Here is a 26,876-nt window from a genome sequence, read left to right as displayed (position 1 = left end):
CAAGGGCTGTATAGCCAGTCAAGGTCTTTAAAAAATTCCATTTGTTGTTGTCCTAGCTCATACATTTTTAACAGAAAACAAAAGATTAGAAAACAGGAATCAATCCAAAACAAGCACTTTAGGAATGTCAGGAGATCAGATTCCAATTAGTGACACCGGTCATCAATCTCCTGTTAAATTAGATTAGACATGATTCAATGCTAAAGTCATATCACATATTTGGTACGAGTCTCATGTCATACCTCTAAACATTATCAATTTTCTAAAAATATTTCTGGTTTTGAACCAGCTTTCAATAATTGCAAAGACTCTTATTTGAACCTTTGTGTCTAATGAATCTATGTAAATTGACTTATAAAGCTTGTTAGGTTTGTGCTTTTTCACCAAATATGTTTAACATCTTCACTTTGTTCATGCCCCTGTCTCAAGAAGCCTGTAATTCAGTGTTTGTTATTGGTTCATGATTGTCATGTCTGATTTTTGTAGAGATTGACATTTGGTCAAAAAAGGGAGACATAGTCATCTTACAATTCTTCGTCATCGTCAGAGTCCACAAATATTCACTCTGTGGTTTCAATAACTTTCTTAAGCTATCCGGGATTTCTACCAAACTTGGACAGATGCTTGTTTATGATCATAAGATAGTATTCAGAAGTAAATTTTGTAAAAAATATCCTGTTTTTCCGTATTTTATTTATAAATGGACTTAGTTTTTCTGACAGGAAACATTACATTCACTCTGTGGTTAAGAGTTTTTGAAATTTTTATAACATTCTTAAACTATCCTGGATTTCTATTAAACTTGAACAGAACCTTGTTACCTGTACAAATTTTGCACAAAATGAAGTGTCAAAAATTCTAGTGACAAATGCTTTTTATTATATTGGTGAAAAAAACTACATTTTGACAATTTATCAAAACATTCTATGGATTTTAATTTAGAATCCGACTTGCTTGCTGTAACATGTTTAAAACAACAAAAATAACAATGACAATAGAAAATAAAGATATTTTATTTAAATAATCATCAAACACAAGGAAAGCAGTAAATAGATGTAGAAATGTATGTATAAAAGGTTTTGAACTTGTTCTTTTGTAAATAGATATGCAGATATATATAAATAGATATGATTAATGTTTATAAATTTACAAAATAATAGTTTCTTTCTAACTTTTGTTCATTTCAAATAACCACATTGTCTTGGAAGATTAAAATTATAAAAATAACAAATTGATAAATTATAGTAAGTAAGTAAGTAAATAGTTTATTAAAGTGTCACATATTGATTGACATAAATATAAGCAACATTATATAAATATATACACATAAAACAATCAATATCCAGCCATAAAAACGACTTATGAGACACTAAAAAGCTTAAAATTCTATAAAAATTCAAATATATTCCGTAAAAAACATACAAGTCACAAAAAAAATCACCATTAAAATACAAAAATCACTAAATTCAATAAATATATATATATAAAAATTGTCGAAATCTGACTTTCCTGATAAAATTAAAATGATAAAACTCTGAAGCTAGTAAAAATTTCATAAAGAGCTGTTAAACAATTTTCTTCGCCAGAAAAATTTATATAAAAATTTGCATAGGAAATATTGTATATCATAACATTTCATAATTTCAATAAATTTATTATCTATATCAAGGCTGTTAAAATTTTGAATTAATTTTGAACATTCATGAAAAAGGTTATACCGAATATCGTCATAAAGTGCGCATTCCATCAGAAAATGTTTTTCAGTCTCTACACTGCAACTTTCACAAAACAAGCAAAGTCTATCTTCTACGGGTGTAGGCGGCCTGGAGTATCTGCCAGTTTCGTGCGCTAGCGGTAGAGCCCCGGAGCGAAACAGAGCCATAACACGCCTTTCCTGTTTAGAAATGTTTAAAAGCACATAAGGTTCTGTTTTCACACATTGTTTATAACATCTGTAAGTGCGCAATTTGTTTCCGTTTTTTATATTACGACGGTCATCAAAAAGTTCTTCATACCATTCTGTGTTGTCCAGCTCACATAGTTTTTCACTTATCATATGCATAACTGATTTAGTCGATAATGTTAAGTCATACGTCGGATCCTTTAGTCTAATCCGATCAACAATCTTATGCACTTCAAATGACCAACCCTTTCTTCTTCTAGACGTCCATTTAAAAGTTTTGTAGGAAATTCTTTGTTGGTCAGTACGGATCAATTTGCACAAAAGTCTACAATAATTTATTCGTTGTTTTGTTATTGGTGAAGTCCATCCCATATCACCGCGTGAAGCTACGTTCGATGTGCGCTTTCCCACCGATAAGAAAAATTTACATGCTCGGTTTTGTACTGCTGATATGGCACTGAACGATTTTGTGCCCCAGATACCACTACCATAAAGTAAAATTGGTTCAACAACGGACGTATATAGTTTATTGTACACTTTAAAAGTCATCCCTCCCATGGATTGAGTTTTTGTAATTAAAGCACCCAAAGCACGGCTCGCTGCTTTGGCCAGTTCTTTTGCATTTTTTACGAAAGTTAAATGTTCGTCCATCCACACTCCAAGGTATTTGTATGAATCAATGTAGTCAATAATTTTTCCAGAACATCGGAACGTAAAATCTGAACGTATGGATGACTGTGGACGGAAATGGACAATTTTAGTTTTGCCAATGTTTACGGATAACTTCCATTCAGCGCACCATTCGGTTACTACATTTAACAGGAATGTATCAGACATAAGGTTAATTGCATTTAAAAGTAAAATAACATTCAATAATACAATTACAAAATCTTCAATTGAATTACTCATTAGTATTGACATTTTTTACCACTGTAATTGTACAACAATTTTGGCTATGCAATTATTACTTTAAATTACTTGTAATTGAAAAACATGCTCAATTACAATTAAAAATTTCAATTACCCCATGTTTGGAATGTATCTTTTAAAATATCATATAGTTTACAACACATTAAATAATGATCTGTTGCTTTGTATAAAGAAGATAACTTTAAAAATTCAAATTTTAAATTTTACTATTAAAAAAATCTGCTTTAGTCAAAAATTGAACAAATTTAAAAAAAAACAACATTTATCTAAAAATCAAGGAGACCATGCATGAGTAAGCATGAACTATTGAAGCATCTGAAAGTGACAGAATTTGCTATAGATATTTATCAGCTCTAAATAATTTCTTAATAAAAAAATTGTAAAAGTTTTCCAGATAGTATCAGGGTGCATCGGCCGCATATTAACAAAGGAAGTTGACCATGTTTATATCTAACACAAATGCAAACCATCATGATGCATTAAAAGAATAAATACAGATCTCCATTTGACATAGAATCAAGCTTTGTCTATACCATGTATACTAGTTTGAAAACTTTCGTACAATTTTTTTCGGGAAAGATATAACACATCAGTTTGAAACTAAATAAACTATCTTAGAACGTGACATATACATATAGTATTCAAGAGGGGGGACATGGCGATGATGCTACAATGTAATGTCTGCTTTACTGATTATAGTCAATTACATGTTGAAAGTCAAATATACAAGTTTTTCTTTAAGAATCACATTTAAACCTTTATCAATGATCTATGTAAATGAAGAAAAGGTAAGATTAACCCTGTCAGACAGACTTTTAATTTTACAATTCTTCCATACAACTTATCATGCTAATACAGTTGATCTATTGCTTTCAATATCTGACAAACCAAACTAACAATGAAAACTTAATGATAAAGATAATTATGTAAAATATACCCTGCCAGATGGACATGCCCACCTTACAATCAGTTGAAGTACTAATTATAGTATCTGGAAAAAAAGACTAAACAAACTGCGAAATATTAACGAAGCAAACAAGCCTTTAAAATGAGATCATAGCCATATGTGAAAGCAATACTCCTTACAAATCATTCCATACACTAATTTCAGTTGATCTTTTGCTTATAGTCTTTTTTTTTAAAGTATGGATTTCACAAAAAAACAGGTCCACTTGCCTAGCTGGGACTAGTATCATTAGATATATTAATTTAGTATTAACATCATGAGTTAAACAATAAAATCACAATTAGATGATACAAATAAAACTTTGTCATAATAATGCTCTAAAAATAATATCTAAAATAGGCAAATTAATAGTACATGTAGTACTAAACTTTAAAAAATCAAGATATACACAATAAAATAACAAAACAAATCAACCATAACTATACATTATTTGAAATCAAGAATGTCAGTTGTGCAAGGAATATATTAAGACATCTTCCAGCAATTCATAATGGCCTGGTTTCTCTTTTTTTAACTGTTCTGTAAAAAATAGAATTAAAAGCAGTGAAATCCACTATTTGAAAAAAAAAACGGATATGATTGGTGTAATGCATATAACAGCTGCAACTATTTTCATTTGAAAAACACTTGCATGACTCATGAGGCCAAATTTTTCTACAGCTATATCATTTGAATGAATTACAAAAAATTGCAGTTCTTCAAGCTAAACAGATATATAAGAACAGTTAGTATGGATGCCAATGAAACAAATCTCCATCCATGTCACAATTTTTAAAAACATAGTTTGTTCTTATGTTGTACTGTTATTCCACTGTCCCAGGTTAGGGGGGGGTGTTGGGATCCCGCTTACATGTTTAACAGCGCCACAGCCACATTCTGTATGTATGTGCCTGTCCCAAGTCAGGAGCCTGTAATTCAGTGGTTGCAGTTTGTTTATATGCTACATATTTGTTTTTTCGTTCATTTTTTTTTTTCACATAAATAAGGCTGTTAGTTTTCTCATTTGAATTGTTTAACATTGTCATTACGGGGCCTTTTATAGCCGACTAAGCGGTATGGGCTTTGCTCAATGTTAAAGGCCATACCATGACCTAAAGTTGTTAATTATTGTGTCATTTTGGTCTCTTGAGGAGAGTTGTCTCATTGGCTATCATACCACATATTTTTTTTTTATATAAATCTTTATAGGTCAAAGTATGGTATATTTCCTACCCTAATATTCCAACTTAAATGGCAACATAGAATATTCATTTTACTGGTACTGGTGTTTTTCAAATGACTGTGAGTCATTTATTGAGTATGCTGGACACTCATGGTAAATTATTTGAAAACAGAAGTGAGAAGTGTATACTAGTAGATGATTTTAATAATATGGAGAATCTAAAATGAGTGAAAAATAAAATATTAAAATAAACACTAAAGAAAGGCTACTTTTTTAGATCATATATATAAAAAGTACCTATAATTTGAGTACAGAATCATAAATAATATCACTAGATGCAGATCTGTAATTAATATTTAAACAAAGTGAAAGGAGGATAATCATTCAGTGAACAAATTTTACCTCTAGACTGCATTTCAATGCATTATCCATGACAGACATGTCAGAAGGCAACACAACCATATTAGCAGGATGTTGTAGGTAATTCCATTAGCTCCATTTTCTATAAATAAAGTGTAAAAGATTACATGTATATTATTTATATCTAATGTAAAAATGACATGTCCATGATGATAAATTGAATGTTAAAAATGGTTTGACATGATTTATTTATTGATAATGACAATCAATTGCAATCAGTGCCAAAGTGTTTTATGGTTTGTCTGACTGAAAGAATAATTTTTACTTTTCTACTATATTTTCAAACAAAAAATCTTAAAAATTCTGTCTGACCAAATGATTTTTTGTCTGATATTTTGTTGGTCAGACTGATTTTGGGATACACAGCAATTGACTTCTCTCAAACAGAAACAGGGAGATTAAAAGACCATATAGGCATTTATTGTTCAAGACTCATAATTAAATCAAACATTTTATAGTGTACTCATGAATTAACTTGTATAAGAACTTACCTTTTCTATACTGCGATAACCTTTTAGTTTGTTCACATTTGAAACCACATGTGAATTCATATACTGTAGTAAGGTTTGAGGAGGTCAGGGTTTTAATTGTTATTGTCCATCCAGAAGAACTAACTTCACTGGTAACCAAGTTCAGGTAATCGTCTTCTACGTTTCTATCTGTTACTATTGATAGCACTTTCCCATTTGGTGCTGCTGTCATGTCATATTTCGTACATTTTTTTGGAATAATAAAGGTAGCACTACCACCTTCTATAAAATTCTCCTTACTAGTAACTTTGAGATCAATACCTGTATACAATAAAATGTGATATATATCAAGGTTTGGTTAACTGCTACAGAATATACGTGTTTCACATTACAAGGAATATATTCCACAAATGTTTAAGCCATAATCCCATCTTCTTTTTTTGGTGGAGGTTGTGTTCCTTTATCTTATCTTTTTTATTTTTTTTTTATTTTCTTGTTATACTTTTTTATTGCAATAGTCATGAGAGTGCAAAATTTAAACAGGTCATGCAGGTAAAACCAACCATTTTATTGATCTCCCTGGTCAATGCTAGTTGATAAAAAATTTAAGATAGTTTTAGTTAACAACTGTTGATGGAGAGCATTGGGAGAACTACTTTAAACTTTATCTCATCTGTGAAAATAAGAAGTTGTATGATTGCCAATGGTACAATTCTCCCCAAGTGACCAATGACAAAGAAATAAACAAAGTTCTAGAGATCATGTCACTGCCTTCAACAATAGGTAAAATCCATTCTGCATAGTCAGCTATAAAAGGCCAAAAATGACAAATGTCAAACAATTCAAACAAGAAAACTAATGGCCTGATCGATGTACAATATAATTAATAACAAGCATTCTGTGAGTATTACTTGGCAATTCATAGTCCCCTATATACCCATTAAAAATTCATTGTATTGGAACACAATTCTAAGTTGATTTATAACTTGTCATGGTATAAACTATATAACAAATATCAAGTCATTATTTTCAAGCATGACAACAAAAATGTTGAAAACTGATTATTTAAGTGAATTTTTTAAGTCCAAGGACCTTTACTCAGGCTGGAACAAAATTCACACTTAAACTGTACCTTAAAGTCCAACACCAAAATTCCAACTTGATCTGTAATATGTGGTAATAAGCATTGCGCATAAGTTTTATAACATTTGGTTGAGGCAAACTAAAGTTAGAGAACAGATAACAACTTTGGATGAACGGGCTGACAGATGACAGACAGACAGACATTGGTAAAACTTAATGCCCCTCGGCTATGTCAGAGCATCAAAATTTAACTAGAAAACTTAATAATGATCAATAAACAATGAAAATAAGGTCATGTGTAGATGATAATTTCCAGACAGACATATAAACCTTGCAAGGTATGCACATACCAAATATAGTTAGCCTTTTACTCAAAATAAGAGAAAAATTAAGAATTCTAATTTTTTTATACTAAAATTCTTAATTTTTTTTCAAGTTCTGTAAATTCAGAAATTATTGCATGCATTTATTATTGTCATTTTAGACATAAATGCGATTTTAATTTTTACGATTTTGAGAAAAATCCTGTTTAATTCATATAAAATATTTCAAAATGCGAATTTAAATTAATGCGTTTACAACTCTATTGCATATTTCACAATAATAAAAACCTCGCAATAATTTCTGAATTTACAGAAGTAACTGAACCATGAAAATGAGATCAAGGACAAAGGACATATGACAGACGGAAACTCCGTAACATAAGGCATCTTTATAAAAAGTATGAGGAATCCATGTCTCCTTCCTTCTAAAAATATAAAGCTTTGAAGTAATTTGTTAACACCCCTGCTGTCACTGCCAGATCACTATCCCTATGTCGAGCTTTCTGCGACAGAAGTCACTGTGAGGCTCTTCAAAAACTAAGTCCATTTACCAATAAAATACAGTAAAAGAGTGCACACACTGAAATGTCTCCCTACTTTAATGACCATTGATATTATGTCCTAATTAAAAGCTTTACTACAACTTGATCTGTATTATGTGCTAATAAGAATTGTGTAAAAGTTTGATAATATTTGGTTAATGCAAACTTAAGTTAGAGAACAGAAACAAAACATTCTGCAGTTTTCCATTTGTAAAGGGGCATAACTCTAGAACGATTGTAGTGAAACCACCAAATTCAAACTTGATCCGTGTTTTGTGGTAGTAAGCATTGTGTATAAATTTCATAACATTTGCTTGCATTAAACTAAAATTAGAGAATGGAAACCAACTTTGGGAGGGATGAACAGACAGACGGAAGTAGGCAGACAAGGGTAAAACTTAATGCCATCTCCCATAAGACAGGGGCATAAAAATATGATTTCACTATTTCCAATCTTCATATTTAAGAACAGGAAATAATCATTGAAAAACAATGATAAATCTGGGTTTTCTGAAAGACCGAAACCTCTTGTAGCAGCACATTCCTTATAAGCTTATACAATAAACATTTTTAATGTAGAAAGTAATCTTGATTTTTATACCATATTCTAAATTACTAGTTTTTTTTAGTGTAATACAATGGTTAGTTTAAGGGCATACGATACAGTTACAGAGGAGGTAATGACGTTGCTAACGTAAAATGTTATTTTCGCGACGTCAAACTATGACATATCGGGAAAAGACGCATTTTTCGACTGATTTTTATCATTCAAACTGATTTAATTTGAAAACGAGTGCATGGACCCCTATTTTTTAAAACGGCAATTTGTTTCATTTTGCAAGGAGATTATGTGACCCAAATTTTATAAAACTGTAAATAGAGGATTTTTTTTAATTTTGATAAACATGCAGCAAAAAATGACGTTTGTTCCTCTATTCATGAACATTTGATAAATATGAGTTATTTCTGAATAAAAATTGCATAATTTTTAATGATACTTATAAAATACAGATATTACCTATTATTTAACAAAAAACCATTTGTGTTTATCTTTTAAAACAAAAAAGTTATGTCTTTCTTTTGAAAAAGAAAATACGGACACAAATCTGAATTTTGAGCAAATATACAAAATTTCGACCTCATTTTACTCAAAAAGTAGCACATGAAGGTATATTTTTTATTACATATTTGATTTAATCAGGTAAAAAATAGCCTATATGCAAATTTTCATCAACTTGTAAATACAGGTTCAAAACTGTATCGTATGCCCTTAATGAAGGGTCTTAAAAATTAAACCTTGACACTTTAGTCATCCATACATACAAACTACAATAAAAATGCAAATACCTGTGCATTTTTCATGGTAATGTACTGAGCCAGCAAATCCTGGGAATAGGAAACCCAAAATGATCCAGATGATTAACTTTGACGCTGAAATAAGTAAATATTTTAATATAGTCTATCTGTATATTGAATCCTGCCTTTATTTAAAAGGAGTTCTAGGAGAAGCAATAACTAATTTAATCATATAACAATTGTAAAGGTTTATCTTCAATACATTTGTTTTATTGCTTTAAACACGTTTAATAATTTCAATCTGAGCTGCTTAGTACATACAATTGGAACAATCCTAAATTACTTTACAAAAATTTCAAAACAATTCTGGAAAAAATAACCATGATATCATATTAGTTTGTATACATGATTAAATTTTATTTTTTTTATTTTTAAATCAACTATATATATAAAATGGATATTTAAAGACAATTCTGGTTGCATTAAAACTCATTCTTTGAACAATGAAATTTATCAATCAAGGAGCTATTATTTTTTTTTCTCATAAAGTTAATTTAAGATAATAATCAGCTGTACATACTTTGGATTGATGTTAAACTTCTGATCCATTGAACTTTTTCAGGTATCTTCTTTCTACATATCTTCTTAGAGACCTGAATTTTCCTCTCCCCATGTTGACCTGCTAATTCTAAAATAAATTTTGATATGTATATGAATAAATTCTGTTGAAAAAATTCCACATACCCTAAAGATAAGAGATTCCAGAAAATGGTACCTATCATGAAGAGAAAGTTGAGAACATGTTTTACGTTCAAATGTCCATAATGCTTCGTCCTTTAAATATGCATAACTAAATCAATCTATATATCTTCTCTATTCCACTACATTTATATTTTAATGCTTATGATATAATAACTTTTAAAATCCTCATTTCAAGAAAACCTGATACAAGGTATCTCATTTGGTGCTACTTATATAATTAGTTTAGAACAACCATTTACCTTTCTAAATACTAATTTTAAGTACTGATGCAAAGTGAATTAAATTAACATTCTAATATGACATGCTTCTTCCGCACAACATAGAACACCATGATAAAATTCTCTATATATCTATTCTAAGCGCAGACTCAGAGATAAACATTATAATGGATGTTACAATATACCTCCCACATAAATCCACATGCATCAGAACCCATTTGTATTAAAGCGCTATGCTGATTTTATTATTTTAAAAATTGCAGTTTAAAACTAGAGGCTCTTAAGAGCCTGTGTCACTCACATTGGTCTATGTGCATATTAAACAAAGGACACAGATGGATTAATGACATTGTGTTTTGGTGATGGTGATGTGTTTGTAGATCTTATTTTACTGAACATTCTTGCTTCTTACAATTATCTCAATTTATAATGAACTTGGCCCATTAGTTACAGAGGAAAATATTGTGTTAAAATTTACAAAAATTTACAACATTATTAAAAATGGACTATAAACATGATAAAGGGCAATAACTCCTTAAGGGGTCAACTGACCTTTTTGGTCAAGTTGACTTATTTGTAGATCTTACTTTGCTAAACATAATTGCAGTTTACAATTTATCTCCATCTATAATAATATTCAAGATAATAACCAAAAACAGCAAAATTTCCTGAAAATTACTAATTCAGGGGCAGGGACCCAACAACCGGTTGTCTGATTCATCTGAAAATTTCAGAGCAGATAGATCTTGACTTGCAAAACAATTTAACCCCCATGTCTGAATTGCTCTTATTGCTTTGGTTTCAGAGTTATAAGCCAAAATCAACATTTTACCCCTATGTTCTATTTTTAGCCATGGCAGCCATCTTGGTTGGTTGGCAGGATCATCGCACACATTTTTAAAACTAGATACCTCAATGATGATTAAGGCCAAGTATGGTTAAATTTGGGCCAGTAGTTTAAGAGGAGAAGATTTTTGTAAAAGATTACAAAAAATTATGAAAAATTGGTAAACTAGAGTCTCTTAAGAGCCTGTGTCGCTCACCTTGGTCTATGTACATATTCAACAAAAGACACAGATGGATTAATGACAAAATTGTGTTTTGGTGATGGTGATGTGTTTGTAGATCTTACTTTACTGAACATTCTTGCTACTTACAATTATCTTCATCTTTAATGAACTTGGCCCATATGTTACAGAGGAAAATATTTTTGTTAAAAATTTACAAAAATTTACAAACTTTATGAAAATTGTTAAAAATTGACTGTAGAGGGCTGTAACTCCTTAAGGGGTCAACTGACCATTTTTGTCATGTTGATTTATTTGTAGATCTTACTTTGCTGAACATTATTGCTGTTTACAGTTTATCTCTATCTACAATAATATTCAAGGTAATAACCAAAAACGGCAAAATTTCTTTAAAAATTACCAATTCAGGGGCAGCAACCCAACAACCGGTTGTCTGATTCATCTGAACATTTCAGGGCAGATAGATCTTCACTTTATGAAGAATTTAACCGCTTGTCAGATTCGCTCTAAATGCTTCGGTTTCAGAGTTATAAGCCAAAATCTACATTTTACCCCTATGTTTTTATTTTTAGCCATGGCGGCCATCTTGGTTGGTTGGCCAGGTCACGCCACATATTTTTTAAACTAGATACCCCAATGATGATTGTGTCCAAATTTTGTTTAATTTGGCCCAGTAATTTCAGAGGAGAAGATTTTTGTAAAAGTTAACGAAGACGGACGACGACGCTGGATGCCGGACGCAAAGTGATGAGAAAAGCTCTCTTGGCCCTTCCGGCCAGGTGAGCTAAAAAGACTACAGATTTTTTGTTTTTATTCAGATGCATAACACAAAGAATTTTTGTTCTTATTCAGATGCATAACACAAAGAATTTATGTACAAGATGAGCTTGGAGAAATCTACAAAATCAAAATAAAATAAAATTCTGTGAATGTCTGTTAATGCTTTTGGCGCATTTAAGTCATTTCAAAACAAGACGTCATACAAATGTAAACACTATAAAAGCAGAAGGTTTTTCTTTTACGTTAACAATCGAAATTCTTATTATATTGCTTTAAAATGGATTTTTGAGGAAGGGTTTGTTTTATTTTCTATTCTATTGCATTATTTGCATATTTTAAAACTGATTTCAGCGAGTCATCATGGCAGTTCCTTAGTTACGAAATGTCACCTTTTTGACGGATTTTTGACAGATTTGACGGTTGCTTACGAAAAAAACATGTAAATTACTAATTGCAAATCTTGGGTTTGAGAATAAAAAGAATTAAACATATGTTTCCTAGGCATGCTAGTGGTTATTTACGAAATAAGTCATGCAACCTACATGTTCATTAGAATGTTTTAGCTTTATCTAATAGGGAGTAAAAAAAGAACAGCCACACACACGGCATACACACCCTCACTTCAGTTTTTTAATTACCATATTTGTCCTATTAGAATGGAAATAATTCATGGAAGCCATAGATTTGTTGTAAATTTACACATGGCCTGGGCCGTGATATTAGAATTTTATCCTGAGCGTTAGCAAGGGATAAAATCAACGAATATCACGGCCCAGGCCATGTGTAAATTTACAAAAAAATTATGGCTTCCATGAATTATTTCTTAAGTAATTTGGAGCTATCATGACAATGCATCATCTCTGCTATGGCTGCTGATTTCTATCTGTAAAGGGGAATAACTGGAGAACAGCTAAAGTGAGACTACCCAAATCAGTGATTGATAGTTATAAAAGTGTCATAAAATATGGTTAAGGCAAACTGAAGTTAGAGAATGATGTACAGAGTCAAATAAAACAGAAGTGATTCATTGAAACAATTTCTTTTTTATCATGTTTAACAAGAAGGCAATTCAAAAACTTTAAATGATACCATAACACAAAGATATTTTATTCAAACACATACCCCATAAAGTATAACTATACAAAGGCAGGTTGAAAAATATAGGGGAAAATTAGATATTAAAAGTAAAAAAAGTGTTAAAATGGATCAGAAGTAAGCATGGTAAGGTAAGGAAGGTTGACTGGTATGGTTCCTTTTTTTTGTGGATTGCTGAAAGCTTGCATATTAGGGGATATTTGATTTCTTAGTTTGGCAATCTCTGTATACAAAGCCTATTTAAATGTGATATTCAATGAATATTTAAATTTGTGGTTCAGCGATACACATGCACCAAACCCATGAAAATTGGTATCCAACGAATAATAATGAATCCACAGTCTATACATTGTATACTAAATTATCTGATTTCTATCTACAAACCATTATTTTTCAATCTAAAACATGCCAAACTTATATCAATAAAATATAGACCATGTGCACATTCCTCACAATGTAGTGATTTATAAATGCACACTATAGAATCAAAATATGTACATAATGAAAAAAGGGAAGATGTTAAGGTGCAATCAAAAATCATTATTCCAATAAAAATAGACAACACCATGACCATGACCAACAAAAAAACAAACAATAACACAAGTAACAAAACAGTAAAGATGGGGCATAACAAATCAAATAAGGGAGCAACCATTAAACTTCAAGGGGGAGTTATGTTTTTTTTATCCATGTTAGAACATTTTTTTAAAAGTTTTTCAATGATTATCAATCAAATAATATTTTTTCATCAAAATTGAACACTACTCAAATACAAAAAATGAAATATGGCGAAAATCTGACATATATTTTTTTTGTCATCTGCATGACCACCAAATCTTTTTTCTCAATCAAAATGAGGATTAGAATTTTTTTTTAGGAAAACACCATACCCCCACTCAAACCTCTTAAAGTTGAATGGTCATTCTCTAATAAAATATGTGATGGAAAACTTACATTAACCAGCTGTTAAAATATATTGACAATACATTCATACTAATTGTTTTTGAAAGAAATATTAATACATATTCTTCAATGTATAAAAGCTAATATACATATAATACATATAATATACTCTAAGAAACCAGTTTAAATATTATGACATCCATGCTGACAAGACTCTTTGTAGTTAAACTGAGACGATATTTATTTACTATATATACCATGGTTCTTACAAGTTAACATGTTTTAACAAACGAATCTGAAGGATGAGTTGTTTTGTTTAAATATGTTAATGAGTAAGACACATGGTATATAAGATTTGTAACATACATGTAACATAAATAAAATGATTGACAGCTTAAACTAATATAAGAAATGGACAACGTTACCGTTATATCCAACAAGATGAAAGCTTGTGCAAGTCAGGTATGCCCCCCATGTATGGATGGCTGGTTGCATTGTTTAATTAGAAATTAAAAAAAAATTTCGAAACCAGCAAACACATCAAACAATATTCTATAAATGACGTTAAGTTTTGTTATTCATGTTATTGTATTATTAATTCTCAAGATAATGTTCAAATAAATAATATAATTGTACTCCAGGTTGTTCATTTCTTAAAACACTTAAATATATACACAAAGTTCTGCTTTATATTTTATCATTAAATCAATTTTATAAACTTTTTTTTTTAAGTACAATTGCCAAACACTTAACAGTAGATCATAGAAAGTGTACAGACCCCTATTTGAATGCAAAAAAAATCTAATTTTATTTATGATTTAAATCCATTTTAGAATGAAATTGTCCAAAAATAAGTCTGTTTTGCTCAGCTCAGTAATATTTATTCCCTTTACTGGAGTAAGCTACCACCACATCCACCCTCATTTATCCAGAAATGAAAAAGCTGTCCCACAGACAGCATTTATCTAAGTATCATAAGAAAACAACACCTTAAACATGTTAAATGTTTATCCTCTTCTCTATGATAGTTTTAATAAGAAATACCTTTATTATCAGCTGTTTCACATACAATTCCATCCTCTTTATTCATTGTTTGTTTTCTTATGAGGGGTTCCACAACCTGCACCTAAATATTTAAAAAAAAAATTAGATAAATAAACTATTATTGTGTCATTTCTAGGTTATATGTCATACAGCATGTACAGTATGTTAAAATATGCAAATTTATTGAACATCAAATATTTGAACAAGAATGTAACCATGTGAACTAGGTCTTTCCCTTCAGAGACTTACCATTTATTTTAAACAAAATGGTAAAAAAAACTTTTTTTTATTATAATTAGCATAGCTTTATAGCTTAGTTTATATCTGTTCTCTAGACGTTTAATTTGAAATCAGGGTTTATTAAGTCACAAGTTATGAGCTCACATGTATATCTTATCCTTTACATGTATAAAAAAAGAAAATTTGCAATGAAATTATGAAAAATGTTTGAAATCAAAATTTCAAAGTTTAATTTTAAAGAATACAAAATTATGAAAAATCAAACTAGAAGCTCTAAAGAGCCTGTGTCGCTCATCTAGGTCTATATGTGCATATTAAACAAAGAATAATATCATTCTTTTTTATCAATGGTTATACATGACCCTATTTATCAAGGCCGTAACTGGTTCTCCAATACAGAGGCGGCAGGGGTATACAAAAATCAAAATTTTATCTGTATTTTGTGGTAAATAGCATTGTATATAAGTTTCATTACATTTTGGTTGAGGCTTTGAGGCTAACTTAAGTTAAAGAAAGTTCAGCAATTTTTCCATTTGTAAAAGGACATGACTCTACAACAATAAAAGTGACACCCCCAAAATTCAAACTTGATCTGTATTTTGTTATAATTAGCATTGTATAGATAAGTTTCATAACATTTGGTTGAGGCTAACTTAAGTTAGAGAAAGTTAACGAAAAATTCAACAATTTTTCCATTTGTAAAGGAGCACCCCCAGAATGGTTGAAGTGACGCCATCAAAATTCAAACTTGATATGTATTTTGTGGCAATAAGCATTTTGTATATTGTTTCATAACATTTGGTTGAGGCTTACTTAAGTTTGGAAGGGAAACAAAAAATTCAGCAATTTTTCCATTTGTAAGGGAGCATAAGGGAGCTCATTGTTGAAGGCTGTACGGTGACCCATAGTTGTTAATTTCTGTGTCATTTTGGTCTCTTGTGGACGGTTGTCTCATTGGCAATCATACCACATTTTCTTTTATATGATAACTCTAGGATTGTTATAGTGACACCCCAAAATTCAATCTTGATCTGTATTTTTTGGTTATTAACATTGTGTATAAGTTTCATAACATTTGGTAGAAGAATACTTAAGTAAGATAAGGGAATAAAAAAATTCAGCAATATTTCCATTTGTTAAGGGGACATTACTCTAGAATGGTTATAGGGACACCACCAAAATTAGAATTTGATCTGTATTTTGTGATAATAAATATTGTGTATGCAGCTGTTTCACAATATTTTACACACTGCCATTACAATTTTTGTGATATTCATAAATGCCATGAAAATATGTCTGTTTATGTAAAAAATGATGGAAAATTAAAACAATATGTCTGTTGAAGCTTTACAATCATGACAATGATAAATGATACTCTATGTCCAGTTTCATATTAGAAAATAAATATTTCATGCACTCTTATAGGGGATTTTTTATGTTATGCTGTAATATTGTAAAAAGAGGTAACTTTGAATTGTTCTACCAGTCAATTATATATAGACCAGATGCTCCGCAGGGCGCAGCTATATACGACCGCAGAGGTTGAACCCTGAACAGTTGGGGCAAGTATGGACACAACATTTAAGCTGGATTCAGCTCTAAATTTGGATTGGGATTAAATAGTTGACACAGCATAGGTTTCTGACACAGAATGAATGTGGTCTAATGAACTTAAAATATTTTTTTTGCCTTTGAGCAATTCACTATGCTGTTGAATATTAATCCTCTCAAAAAAATGTTTGAAGAAATTTTCTTTTTATTTATGAAATCTGAAATGAGAAAAATTTCACCCCCCCCCCCCCCATTTTTTTTCACATCCCCCTTTCCCTTTTTCCAAAACTGATCTCAATTCAAATTTCTAATGGAGTTTGCAACAATAACTACTCATCTAAATACATCATAAAATATTAAAATGTAAAATAAAGTGATTGTTATCACTGAATGGTAAAGATTGTTTTAATTTATCAGTTGGTAGTAAAAGTGAATATACATTGTATATTGTATAAAACAATGATTTAAGTTGATTCAACTACTATTCTGGACAAAGAAAGATAATTGAAAATTTCTTGCTATTGCACAATATTGTGCAATTAGATATTTCTTGCTATTGCGCAATACTGTGCAATTGAAAATATTTGCTATTGCACAATACTGTGCAATTGAAGATTTCTTGCTATTGCGCAATACTGTGCAATTGAAAATTGCTTGCTATTGCACAATACTGTGCAATTGAAGATTTTTTGCTATTGCTGAATACTGTGCAATTGAAAATTTCTTGCTATTGCACAATACTTATTCTAACATGACGTCCTTCAAACGCTTTGAGTACACACCCGTGGTAAAATATGAATATATTGCCAGTGCTGTTCCGATTGTACTCCCACGTCATATGCTTTTTTATGAACGAGATACCCGACGTCATAGAACAATGACGTTAGAATGTAAGCATTTTACGAAAAAATACACGCTTGTGAATCCGAAAATCATCACAAGGAAACATACACAAATGATGCTAAAATGTGGCAAAAGCCTTTTATTGTACATAATATAAGACATATAAATAAATTATCATTCAAATTCATCCAAAACTGTCTAAATACATTATTTTAAATAGTTTAAGCATGTCACTAATGCAGTTTGCTCCGTTCTTTTACGCTAGTTTATTAGTGCGTCTATTTATGGGAACGGAAAATATTTGCCTACACCTAGAGCGCTTCGATCCAAAAGAATTGCCGTATGTGTCCTATCAGAATCGAAATAATTCATGGGGGCTTGAATATATCTAGATTTTACCACGGGTTGTCCCTTTATGCCGATATTTTACCCCTCGCTATCGCTCAGGGGTAAAATATTTGTCATAAAGGGCCAACCCGTGGTAAAATCACGATATATTCAAGCCCCCATGAATTATTTCTTAAATATAATAATTTTGGATCCTGATTTGAACCAACTTGAAAACTGGGCCCATAATCAAAAATCTAAGTATATGTTTAGATTCAGCATATCAAAAAAGCCCAAGAATTCAATTTTTGTTAAAATCAAACTTAGTTTAATTTTGGACCCTTTGGACTTTAATGTAGACCAATTTGAAAACGGGACCAAAAATTAAGAATCTACATACACAGTTAAATTTGGCATATCAAAGAACCCCAATTATTCAATTTTTGATGAAATCAAACAAAGTTTAATTTTGGACCCCGATTTGGACCAACTTGAAAACTGGGCCAATAATCAAAAATCTAAGTACATTTTTAGATTCAGCATATCAAAGAACCCCAAGGATTCAATTTTGGACCCTTTGGGCCCTTATTCCTAAACTGTTGGGACAAAACCTCCCAAAATCAAACCCAACCTTCCTTTTATGGTCATAAACCTTGTGTTTAAATTTCATAGATTTCTATTTACTAATACTAAAGTTATGGTGCGAAAACCAAGAATAATGCTTATTTGGGCCCCTTTTTGGCCCCTAATTCCTAAACTGTTGGGACCAAAACTCCCAAAATCAATTCCAACCTTCCTTTTGTGTTCATAAACCTTGTGTTTAAATTTCATTGATTTCTATTTACTTATACTAAAGTTATTGTACGAAAACCAAGAATAATGCTTATTTGGGCCCTTTTTTGGCCCCTAATTCCTAAACTGTTGGAACCAAAACTCCCAAAATCAATCCCAACCTTCCTTTTGTGGTCATAAACCTTGTGTCAAAATTTCATAGATTTCAATTTACTTAAACTAAAGTTATAGTGCGAAAACCAAGAAAATGCTTATTTGGGCCCTTTTTGGCCCCTAAATCCTAAAATGTTGGGACCAAAACTCCCAAATCAATCCCAACCTTCCTTTTGTGGTCATAAACCTTGTGTTAAAATTTCATAGATTTCTATTCACTTTTACTAAAGTTAGAGTGCGAAAACTAAAAGTATTCGGACGACGACGACGCAAGACGACGACGCCAACGTGATAGCAATATACGACGAAAAATTAAAATTTTTGCGGTCGTATCAAAACTGTGCAAGGAATTTAGTAAATCATCCAGTCTTAATGAGACATATAATTTAGTACATACCATAGAAGCTTTATAGTCTTCCTTATTTTCCTTATTCTCCTTTAACTGAACTGATGTAGATATATGCTCTGAAAATAAATCATAGTGAATAAGGTAACCTGACAGAAAATATTTCTGAAATTTGGAAATGCACACTGAAATAAGATTTCATGCTGATAAATTTATTATAACAATTAAGTTTGTAATTTCTGCACACATCTAAATACATAAAAATGTACCTTCAGTTGTTGTTTTTCCAATTCTAATCTTTTCCTTTTCCACCAGATTAGACTCTTCTGTTTTGCCTAAAAAAATAAGCATTTAGAAACATATGAATATTAAATTCATCATATATTGGTCATTATGTCATTATACATGCGGTCATGGCGGTGTGCATGATAAAACTGGATTAAACCCAATTGATTTTATCTGTATTTATGTGTTATTTGTTATGAACGTTTGTCTGTATATCTTTTAGTGTGTGTTAAGAGCATGAAGAGTTAGGTAGTATTGGTGGTTGAGAATGTTGCGCTGTCAATATCTTTAGCAATTCTTATACTGATGGATATAAAAATACAAAATTGTTTAAACCAAATCATGATTGATCCTCAAAAACATTGTACCTGCATGTACTTTACAGGCTTGCCATACTTCTTTCTGTTTACAATAATTCAATATCTGACTTACCTGAGGTTATGGTTATTAAACATGCTGGGTTATTTAAGTCGCATGATATCTTAAAGTGAAATTTAAAACCCATAAACAATTTTTTTAAGGTTTTTTCTTCTTGAAAGATCTTGAAACTACCGTGCCCGGAAATTTAGAAATGATCCATGTAAACTTGTCGCTCCTTTAAATAAAGTTATTCTAAAAGGTTACCTATTCTACACTGTAATACGATCATTGAATATTGTTTTTATTGGTATAAATATTGATTTTGTTATCAGTAAATTAAAAGCTCACTAAATATTACTAGTATTTTATATATATACATATTCATGGATATAATCTGTCGATACCTGTTACTTGGCATTGCACAAGGTCATGTTTTTCTCTAGCTGTTTATGACGTCTTTACACTAAATCCATTGGATGGTGGATGTTACGGATTGATAGTTTAGTCTTAAATGCATGATTTTTTTATTAGTTGTTAGTGGCTTTGAACTAGCTGTCAGATAACTGCGAGTACTCTCAGATCTGTTCTTTGTGTCTTTTTGTGTCGGGATGTATAAGTACCTGGCCACGTCCACTTGTTTTTTTGTCCTTCTGATGAGTTAAGCCTTTTTCAACTGATTTTTATAGTTTGTTCTTATGTTGTACTGTTATACCACTGTCCCAGGTTAGGGGGAGGGTTGGGATCCCACTAACATGCTTAACCCTGCCACATTATTTATGTATGTGCCTGTCCCAAGTCAGGAGCCTGTAATTAAGTGGTTGTCGTTTGTTTATGTGTTACATATTTGTTTTTCGTTCATTTTGTTATATAAATAAGGCCGTTAGTTTTCTCGTTTGAATTGTTTTACATTGTCTTATCGGGGCCTTTTATAGCGGACTATGCGGTATGGGCTTTGCTCATTGTTGAAGGCTGTATGGTGGCCTATAGTTGTTAATGTCAGTGTCATTTTTGTCTCTTGTGGACAGTTGTCTCATTGGCAATCATACCACATCTTTTTTTTTATATTTCAGTCCATACCATCACTTAAAATAGTAAAAAAATGTTGCATCTCCTTATTTCAGAGACTCAGTAAAGAAATCTGATTAAGCCCATAAGAAAATTACATACAAAAAAAACATTTTTGACAATAAAGTAATGAATGAAAGCCATGTTCATTACAATAAACAACCAGGTGCTCTGCAGGGCGCAGCTTTATACGACCGCAGAGGTCGAACCCTGAACAGTTGGGGCAAGTATGGACAAAACATTCAAGCGTGATACAGCTCTGAATTTGGATTGTGATCAAATTTTTGACATTACATGGGTTTTTTTACACAAAACAAATGTCAAGATTTTACAAACCAATTAAAGATTTCTTCTTCAAACTTATTTAAATCTAAAATTAAATAGTTGACACAGCATAGGTTTCTGACACAGAATGAATGTGGTTTAATGAACTTAAAAGTTTTTTTTTGCCTTTGAGCAATTCACTATGCTGTTGAATATTAATCCTCTCAAAAAAATGTTTGAAAAAATTTTCTTTTTATTTATGAAATCTGAAATGAGAAAAATTTAACCCCCCCCCCTTTTTTCACATCCCCGTTTCCCTTTTTCCAAAACTGATATCAATTCAAATTTCTAATGGAGTTTGCAACAATAACTACTCTTTTAAATACATCATAAAATATTAAAATGTAAAATAAAGTGCTTGTTATCACTGAATGGTAAAGATTGGTTGGTAGTAAAAGTGAATATACATTGTTTATTGTATAAAACAATAAAAAAAACTTCATCAGCAACATTTTATATTGGCAAATTTCCAATGAAGTTATTTACATAAAGTTATTGGCAAATAAAAATAGAAAATGACATCATAGTCATGTCTGGCAAATTTCCAACATACATTATCTAAAAACATTTTAGATAAGATAAGGAAAAAAAGCTTCATCAGCAACATTTTATATTGGCAAATTTCCAATGAAGTTATTTACATAAAGTTATTGGCAAATAAAAATAGAAAATGACATCATAGTCATGTCTGGCAAATTTCCAACATATATTATCAACTACTATTCTATACAAAGAAAGATAACTCCAATTGAAAATTAATTGCTATTGCACAATATTGTGCAATTAGATATTTCTTGCTATTGTGCAATACTGTGCAATTGAAAATTTCTTGCTATTGCACAATACTTGATATGGAATCCTGATTTGGACCAACTTGAAAACTGGGCCCATAATCAAAAATCAAAGTACATATTTAGATAAAGCATATCAAATAAGCCCAAGAATTTAATTTTTGTTAAAATCAAACTTAGTTTAATTTTGGACCCTTTGGACCTTAATGTAGACCAATTTGAAAACTGGACCAAAATTTAAGAATCTACATACACAGTTAGATTTGGCATATCAAAGAACCCATTTATTCAATTTTTGATGAAATCAAACAAAGTTTAATTTTGGACCCCCATTTGGACCAACTTGAAAACTAGGCCAATAATTAAAAATCTAAGTACATTTTTAAATTCAGCATATCAAAGAACCTAAAGGATTCAATTTTTGTTAAAATCAAACTAAGTTTAATTTTGGACCCTTTGGACCTTAATGTAGACCAATTTGAAAACGGGACCAAAAATTAAGAATCTACATACATAGTTAGATTCGGCATATCAAAGAACCCCAATTATTCAATTTTTGATGAAATCACACAAAGTTCAATTTTGGACCCTTTGGGCCCCTTATTCCTAAACTGTTAGGACCAAAACTCCCAAAACCCAACCTTCCTTTTATGGTCATAAACCTTGTGATTAAATTTCATAGATTTCTATTTACTTATACTAAAGTTATGGTGCAAAAACCAAAAATAATGCTTATTTGGGCCCCTTTTTGGCCCCTAATTCATAAACTGTTGTGACCTCAACTCCAAAAATCAATCCCAACCTTCCTTTTGTGGTCATAAACCTTGTGCTAAAATTTCATTGATTTCTATTTACTTATACTAAAGTTATTGTGTGAAAACCAAGAATAATGCTTATTTGGGCCCTTTTTTGGCCCTTAATTCCTAAACTGTTGGAACCAAAACCCCCAAAATCAATCCCAACCTTCCTTTTGTGGTCATAAACCTTGTGTCAAAATTTCATAGATTTCTATTCACTTAAACTAAAGTTATAGTGCGAAAACCAAGAAAATGCTTATTTGGGCCCTTTTTGGCCCCTAATTCCTAAAATGTTGGGACCAAAACTCCCAAAATCAATCCCAACCTTCCTTTTGTGGTCATAAACCTTGTGTTAAAATTTCATAGATTTCTATTCACTTTTACTAAAGTTAGAGTGCGAAAACTAAAAGTATTCGGACGACGACGACGACGACAACAACGACGCAGACGACGCCAACGTGATAGCAATATACGACCAAAAAATTAAAATTTTTGCGGTCGTATAAAAAATTGTAAGTGATTGTGGCATACAAATACATACCACAGTGGAGTCCTTGCAGGTCTAAATCATCCATCCTTTTTAAACTCTGGATTAAATAAGCTGAATATGAATATGACTTTGGGTATCTTCTTTCTTCACACACTAGTACTCCCTTCTTCAATTAAAATCTAGCTTTTCCTGTCTAAATAAAAACAAGTTGATAAACTCATTGATTTCTTGTCATTCAAATTGGATTAGAAATGATAAAAACAAGATATTCATCTTTATCTGTAATGGTTTGCCAAAACATATAAGCTAGGACATCCACTTCCCTAAATACATCATGTAACTGTTATCTTACTTGATACTCCAGCCAAGATTTGACAAGTGCAGAATTCTCATCTCAAAAAGCTTCACCAGTAATAAGTGGTTTCCATGATATAGCCAAGTCATTTTGAAGTGTGCTGAGAGTGGCTTTTTATATATATAATAATATGATAATTTTTTATTAAATAATTTTTTGCATAATTATACCACAATGGACACAATGGGGTTGAAGGCTTATTTTGGAACCTATATGGGGGAAAAAAACCTGCAATTATATTAGTGACAATTTGGAAGGTCTGAATGCCCAAACTGAATTATAAAATTGATATCCTAGTGTTACTATTAGTAAAACAATATTAGTACTGACATGTCAATGTCCATGACTAGTCCAAGTAACAGCATCTTGAAAGGATATTATATTCTTGGTCTTGATAGGTTTACGGTGATACATTCAAGGATATTAATACAGCGCATACATCAAGTAATTTACTTAAGTGGGGGCCCCTTACAACATGTACAATTTCACTATAGGTTTTAGCTGGTTCTTCTGCTGTCCGAATTTTGATGAAGATATCTGGTGGTAGTAAGTTCCAGTCTTTAATCATTGTTAATGGTATTTAGAATGAAACTTTATCTTAATGTGTCTGTTTTTGTTTGAAGTCTGAGGAAATGTTGGCTGTGCATGCTGATGATATTTTCAGTTGGGCAGTTGGTAAGCATGGCAAGTTTGCTCGACTGTGTATAGTTTTGCTGAAAAGGATCAGTCTGTTTTGTGTACAGCAGTCTTTTAGTGATATTAATTGCAGTTGTTCTAAAATTGTTGTGATACTTCCTGGTTCGTAGTTGTAATTAGATGTTATGAACCTAGCCCCTCTTTTCTGTACCTTTTGACGATTTTTTTTTGTCCTTCCCTCGCAGAAATTCGAACTTATGCTAATAAATGAGATATTGTGACACCAAATTGCCTGCACTGTGCAGGCTGTATACAACTTCAAGCGGTGTTAAACAAACATATAAGTAGATAAATGTTATATGCCAGCTTTAGCTGGCTCTTATGGTAGAAGCATTGTTTTGGAATAAAGAACAATAACTCTCTCTACACAAACCATCTTAAAAGTTTCGTCACTCTCGTTAAATCTTGTATGATTATTTTATTTAAACATGTTTAATGGTGCCGAGGTTATCGTTTCATTGCGATCTTGACAAAAAGGGACAGAATGGAACAATTTTGATGTTAAATACGACACGAATTTTTATTTGTTTACAAAATCAAGAATTAATATATTTTAAATCTTGTATAGTTTATTTTTATTTCATTGTACCACTGAAATAACTGAAGTTTGGACAACATCTGACGCCATGTTTCATCGTCTGCTACATCTTTCCATTATCAGTCATTTGTCAGTGACAGCGAAAGCAAGTTTCTTAATAATCACAGGTATTTCATTTAAAATAATGTTTAAATAAAGTTTAACTTCATATGCAACATTAAATTATCTACATGTACATTTATCTGTTATTTAAAGGTAACTTTTCATTCAATCATTCATATCTTTAATTCTTCATACAGGTAAATGATATTAAATGTATCCACAACCAATAAAACCTGGCCACAACACCTAGCCAATACTAAATGTGGCAATAAATTTCAACAATAAATCACATAATTTATTTTTTTTAGCATGGAAGGAGGCCAGGCAGAATTTATACTTTCCTACTGGTTAATATTTCATATACCTGAAATCTGTTAAAGATATTTTACATGCACATATGCACTATTCAACAAAAATAATAGTATTGTTCACATAAGCAAGGGTCTGGATGGGGTGTTCTCCATTTCTTTATCATTTAATCTTTAAGGTCATTTGTCTATTTTTAAACTTTTTATCAATCATTTCTCTTTTCTCAATATATAAATTAGCACATCGTTAGTTCAAATAGTTATGACGTCTGGCTAGGATATTTTAATTTTTTCTAGCACATCATTTGCTGTATTCCTTATTTTATAGTAAATTTTTCTCTATTCTGTATACCTTCAGTCATAGTTTTCTGATTCTTTATACTTTTAGCCATAGCCATGATAGCTCTCCATTTTGTAAACCCTGTACTAACAGAATCTGGGTCCGTTTGCATCCATTCACGTTCGCACCCTACACGTTCGCCCAATTTTTATTGCTTTTGTGTTTAATAACTTTGTAATCAAGTTTTGGCAAGTGTATTCATATAAGTATATTTGTTGCCCTTGTCTGAAATTAAAGTGAGACAACGTTGTTTTTTTGTGTTGGTTTGTGTATTGCTAACTTTTATTTTATTGTTTCAAAATAAAGTGAGACTCTGACCATGCTGACAACGTATTTTTTGTGTTGAACATGTTGAATAAATTTTAATCATGTTTTGGTTAGTGTATTGCTATAACCTTTACCTTTACCTATCCTGTATTTGCCACCTCTGTCAGATGAACCACTGGCACTGTTGTCCTTGGTCAGTGTGAATTAAACACTTTAAAATCCTATGGATTGTCACTATATACATACACGGTCAACCTTTATGTTTCATTGTTTCAGATCAAAATGGCCAAGCTGTCAAAATCTTTTGTGTTTTTCATTTAAAATCTTCAATGTTTTACTCATACCAAGCTAAATACATGCAGTATTTACATCAAATCAATTACAAACAACAATCTTGAATTTCTCATAACAAGAGTGCACACGCTGAAATGTCTCGCCTTTTATACTAATCATTGGTATTATGTTGATAGTCCTTCAGAAGTATAAAGCTAAGCTTTATTACAACTGTCACATAAACTTAACATTAACCAAGATAACTAAACAAAGACCAATGAACCTTGAAAATGAGGTCAAGGTCAGATGAACCATGCCAGGCAGACATGTACAGCTAACAATGCTTCTATACAACATATATAGTTGACCCATTATTAATAGTTTAAGAAAAATAGACCAAAACACAAAAACTTAACACTGTGCTATGAACCGTGAAAATGAGGTCACGGTCAAATAAAACCTGCGCGACTGACATAAAGATCATAAAATATTTCCATACACCAAATATAGTTGACCTATGGCATATAGTATTAGATAAAATGACCATAACTCAAAACTTAACTTTGACCACTGAACCATGAAAATGAGGTCAAGGTCACATGACATCTGCCCGCTAGACATGTATACCTTACAATCATTCCATACAACAAATATAGTAGACCTAATGCATATAGTATGAGAAAAACAGACCAAAACACAAAAATTTA

General features: G+C 31.1%; 1 protein-coding gene across 1 annotated transcript; it reads right to left on the bottom strand.

The window, feature by feature from the left end:
• Positions 1-2,725: 2,725 nt before the first annotated feature.
• Positions 2,726-23,742, bottom strand: LOC143080506 (uncharacterized). The gene is made up of 9 exons (XM_076256373.1): positions 23,342-23,742; positions 19,448-19,513; positions 19,230-19,297; positions 14,927-15,008; positions 9,677-9,784; positions 9,148-9,231; positions 5,874-6,173; positions 5,365-5,464; positions 2,726-4,319 (listed from the first exon to the last, which is right to left on the bottom strand). The coding sequence occupies exons 1-8, from the start codon at positions 23,373-23,375 to the stop codon at positions 5,379-5,381; spliced, it is 828 nt and encodes a 275-aa protein (XP_076112488.1). The 5' UTR covers positions 23,376-23,742; the 3' UTR covers positions 2,726-4,319; positions 5,365-5,378.
• Positions 23,743-26,876: the final 3,134 nt, after the last annotated feature.

The sequence above is a fragment of the Mytilus galloprovincialis genome, chromosome 6 (genome assembly GCF_965363235.1).
Source record: "Mytilus galloprovincialis chromosome 6, xbMytGall1.hap1.1, whole genome shotgun sequence".
In the NCBI taxonomy this organism is placed as follows: Eukaryota; Metazoa; Mollusca; class Bivalvia; order Mytilida; family Mytilidae; genus Mytilus; species Mytilus galloprovincialis.
This window is presented reverse-complemented; position numbering and strand designations above follow the sequence as displayed.

Bases quoted from the DNA above. Each gene is read 5' to 3' on its own strand.
- LOC143080506 (XM_076256373.1), bottom strand. From the start codon at position 23,375: ATGGATGATTTAGACCTGCAAGGACTCCACTGTG. The intron at 9,232-9,676 runs GTATGTACAGCT...TACTTATTTCAG, and splicing joins AAGTTTAACATCAATCCAAA to CGTCAAAGTTAATCATCTGG. The intron at 5,465-5,873 runs GTAAGTTCTTAT...CTTTATTTATAG, and splicing joins GTTATCGCAGTATAGAAAAG to AAAATGGAGCTAATGGAATT.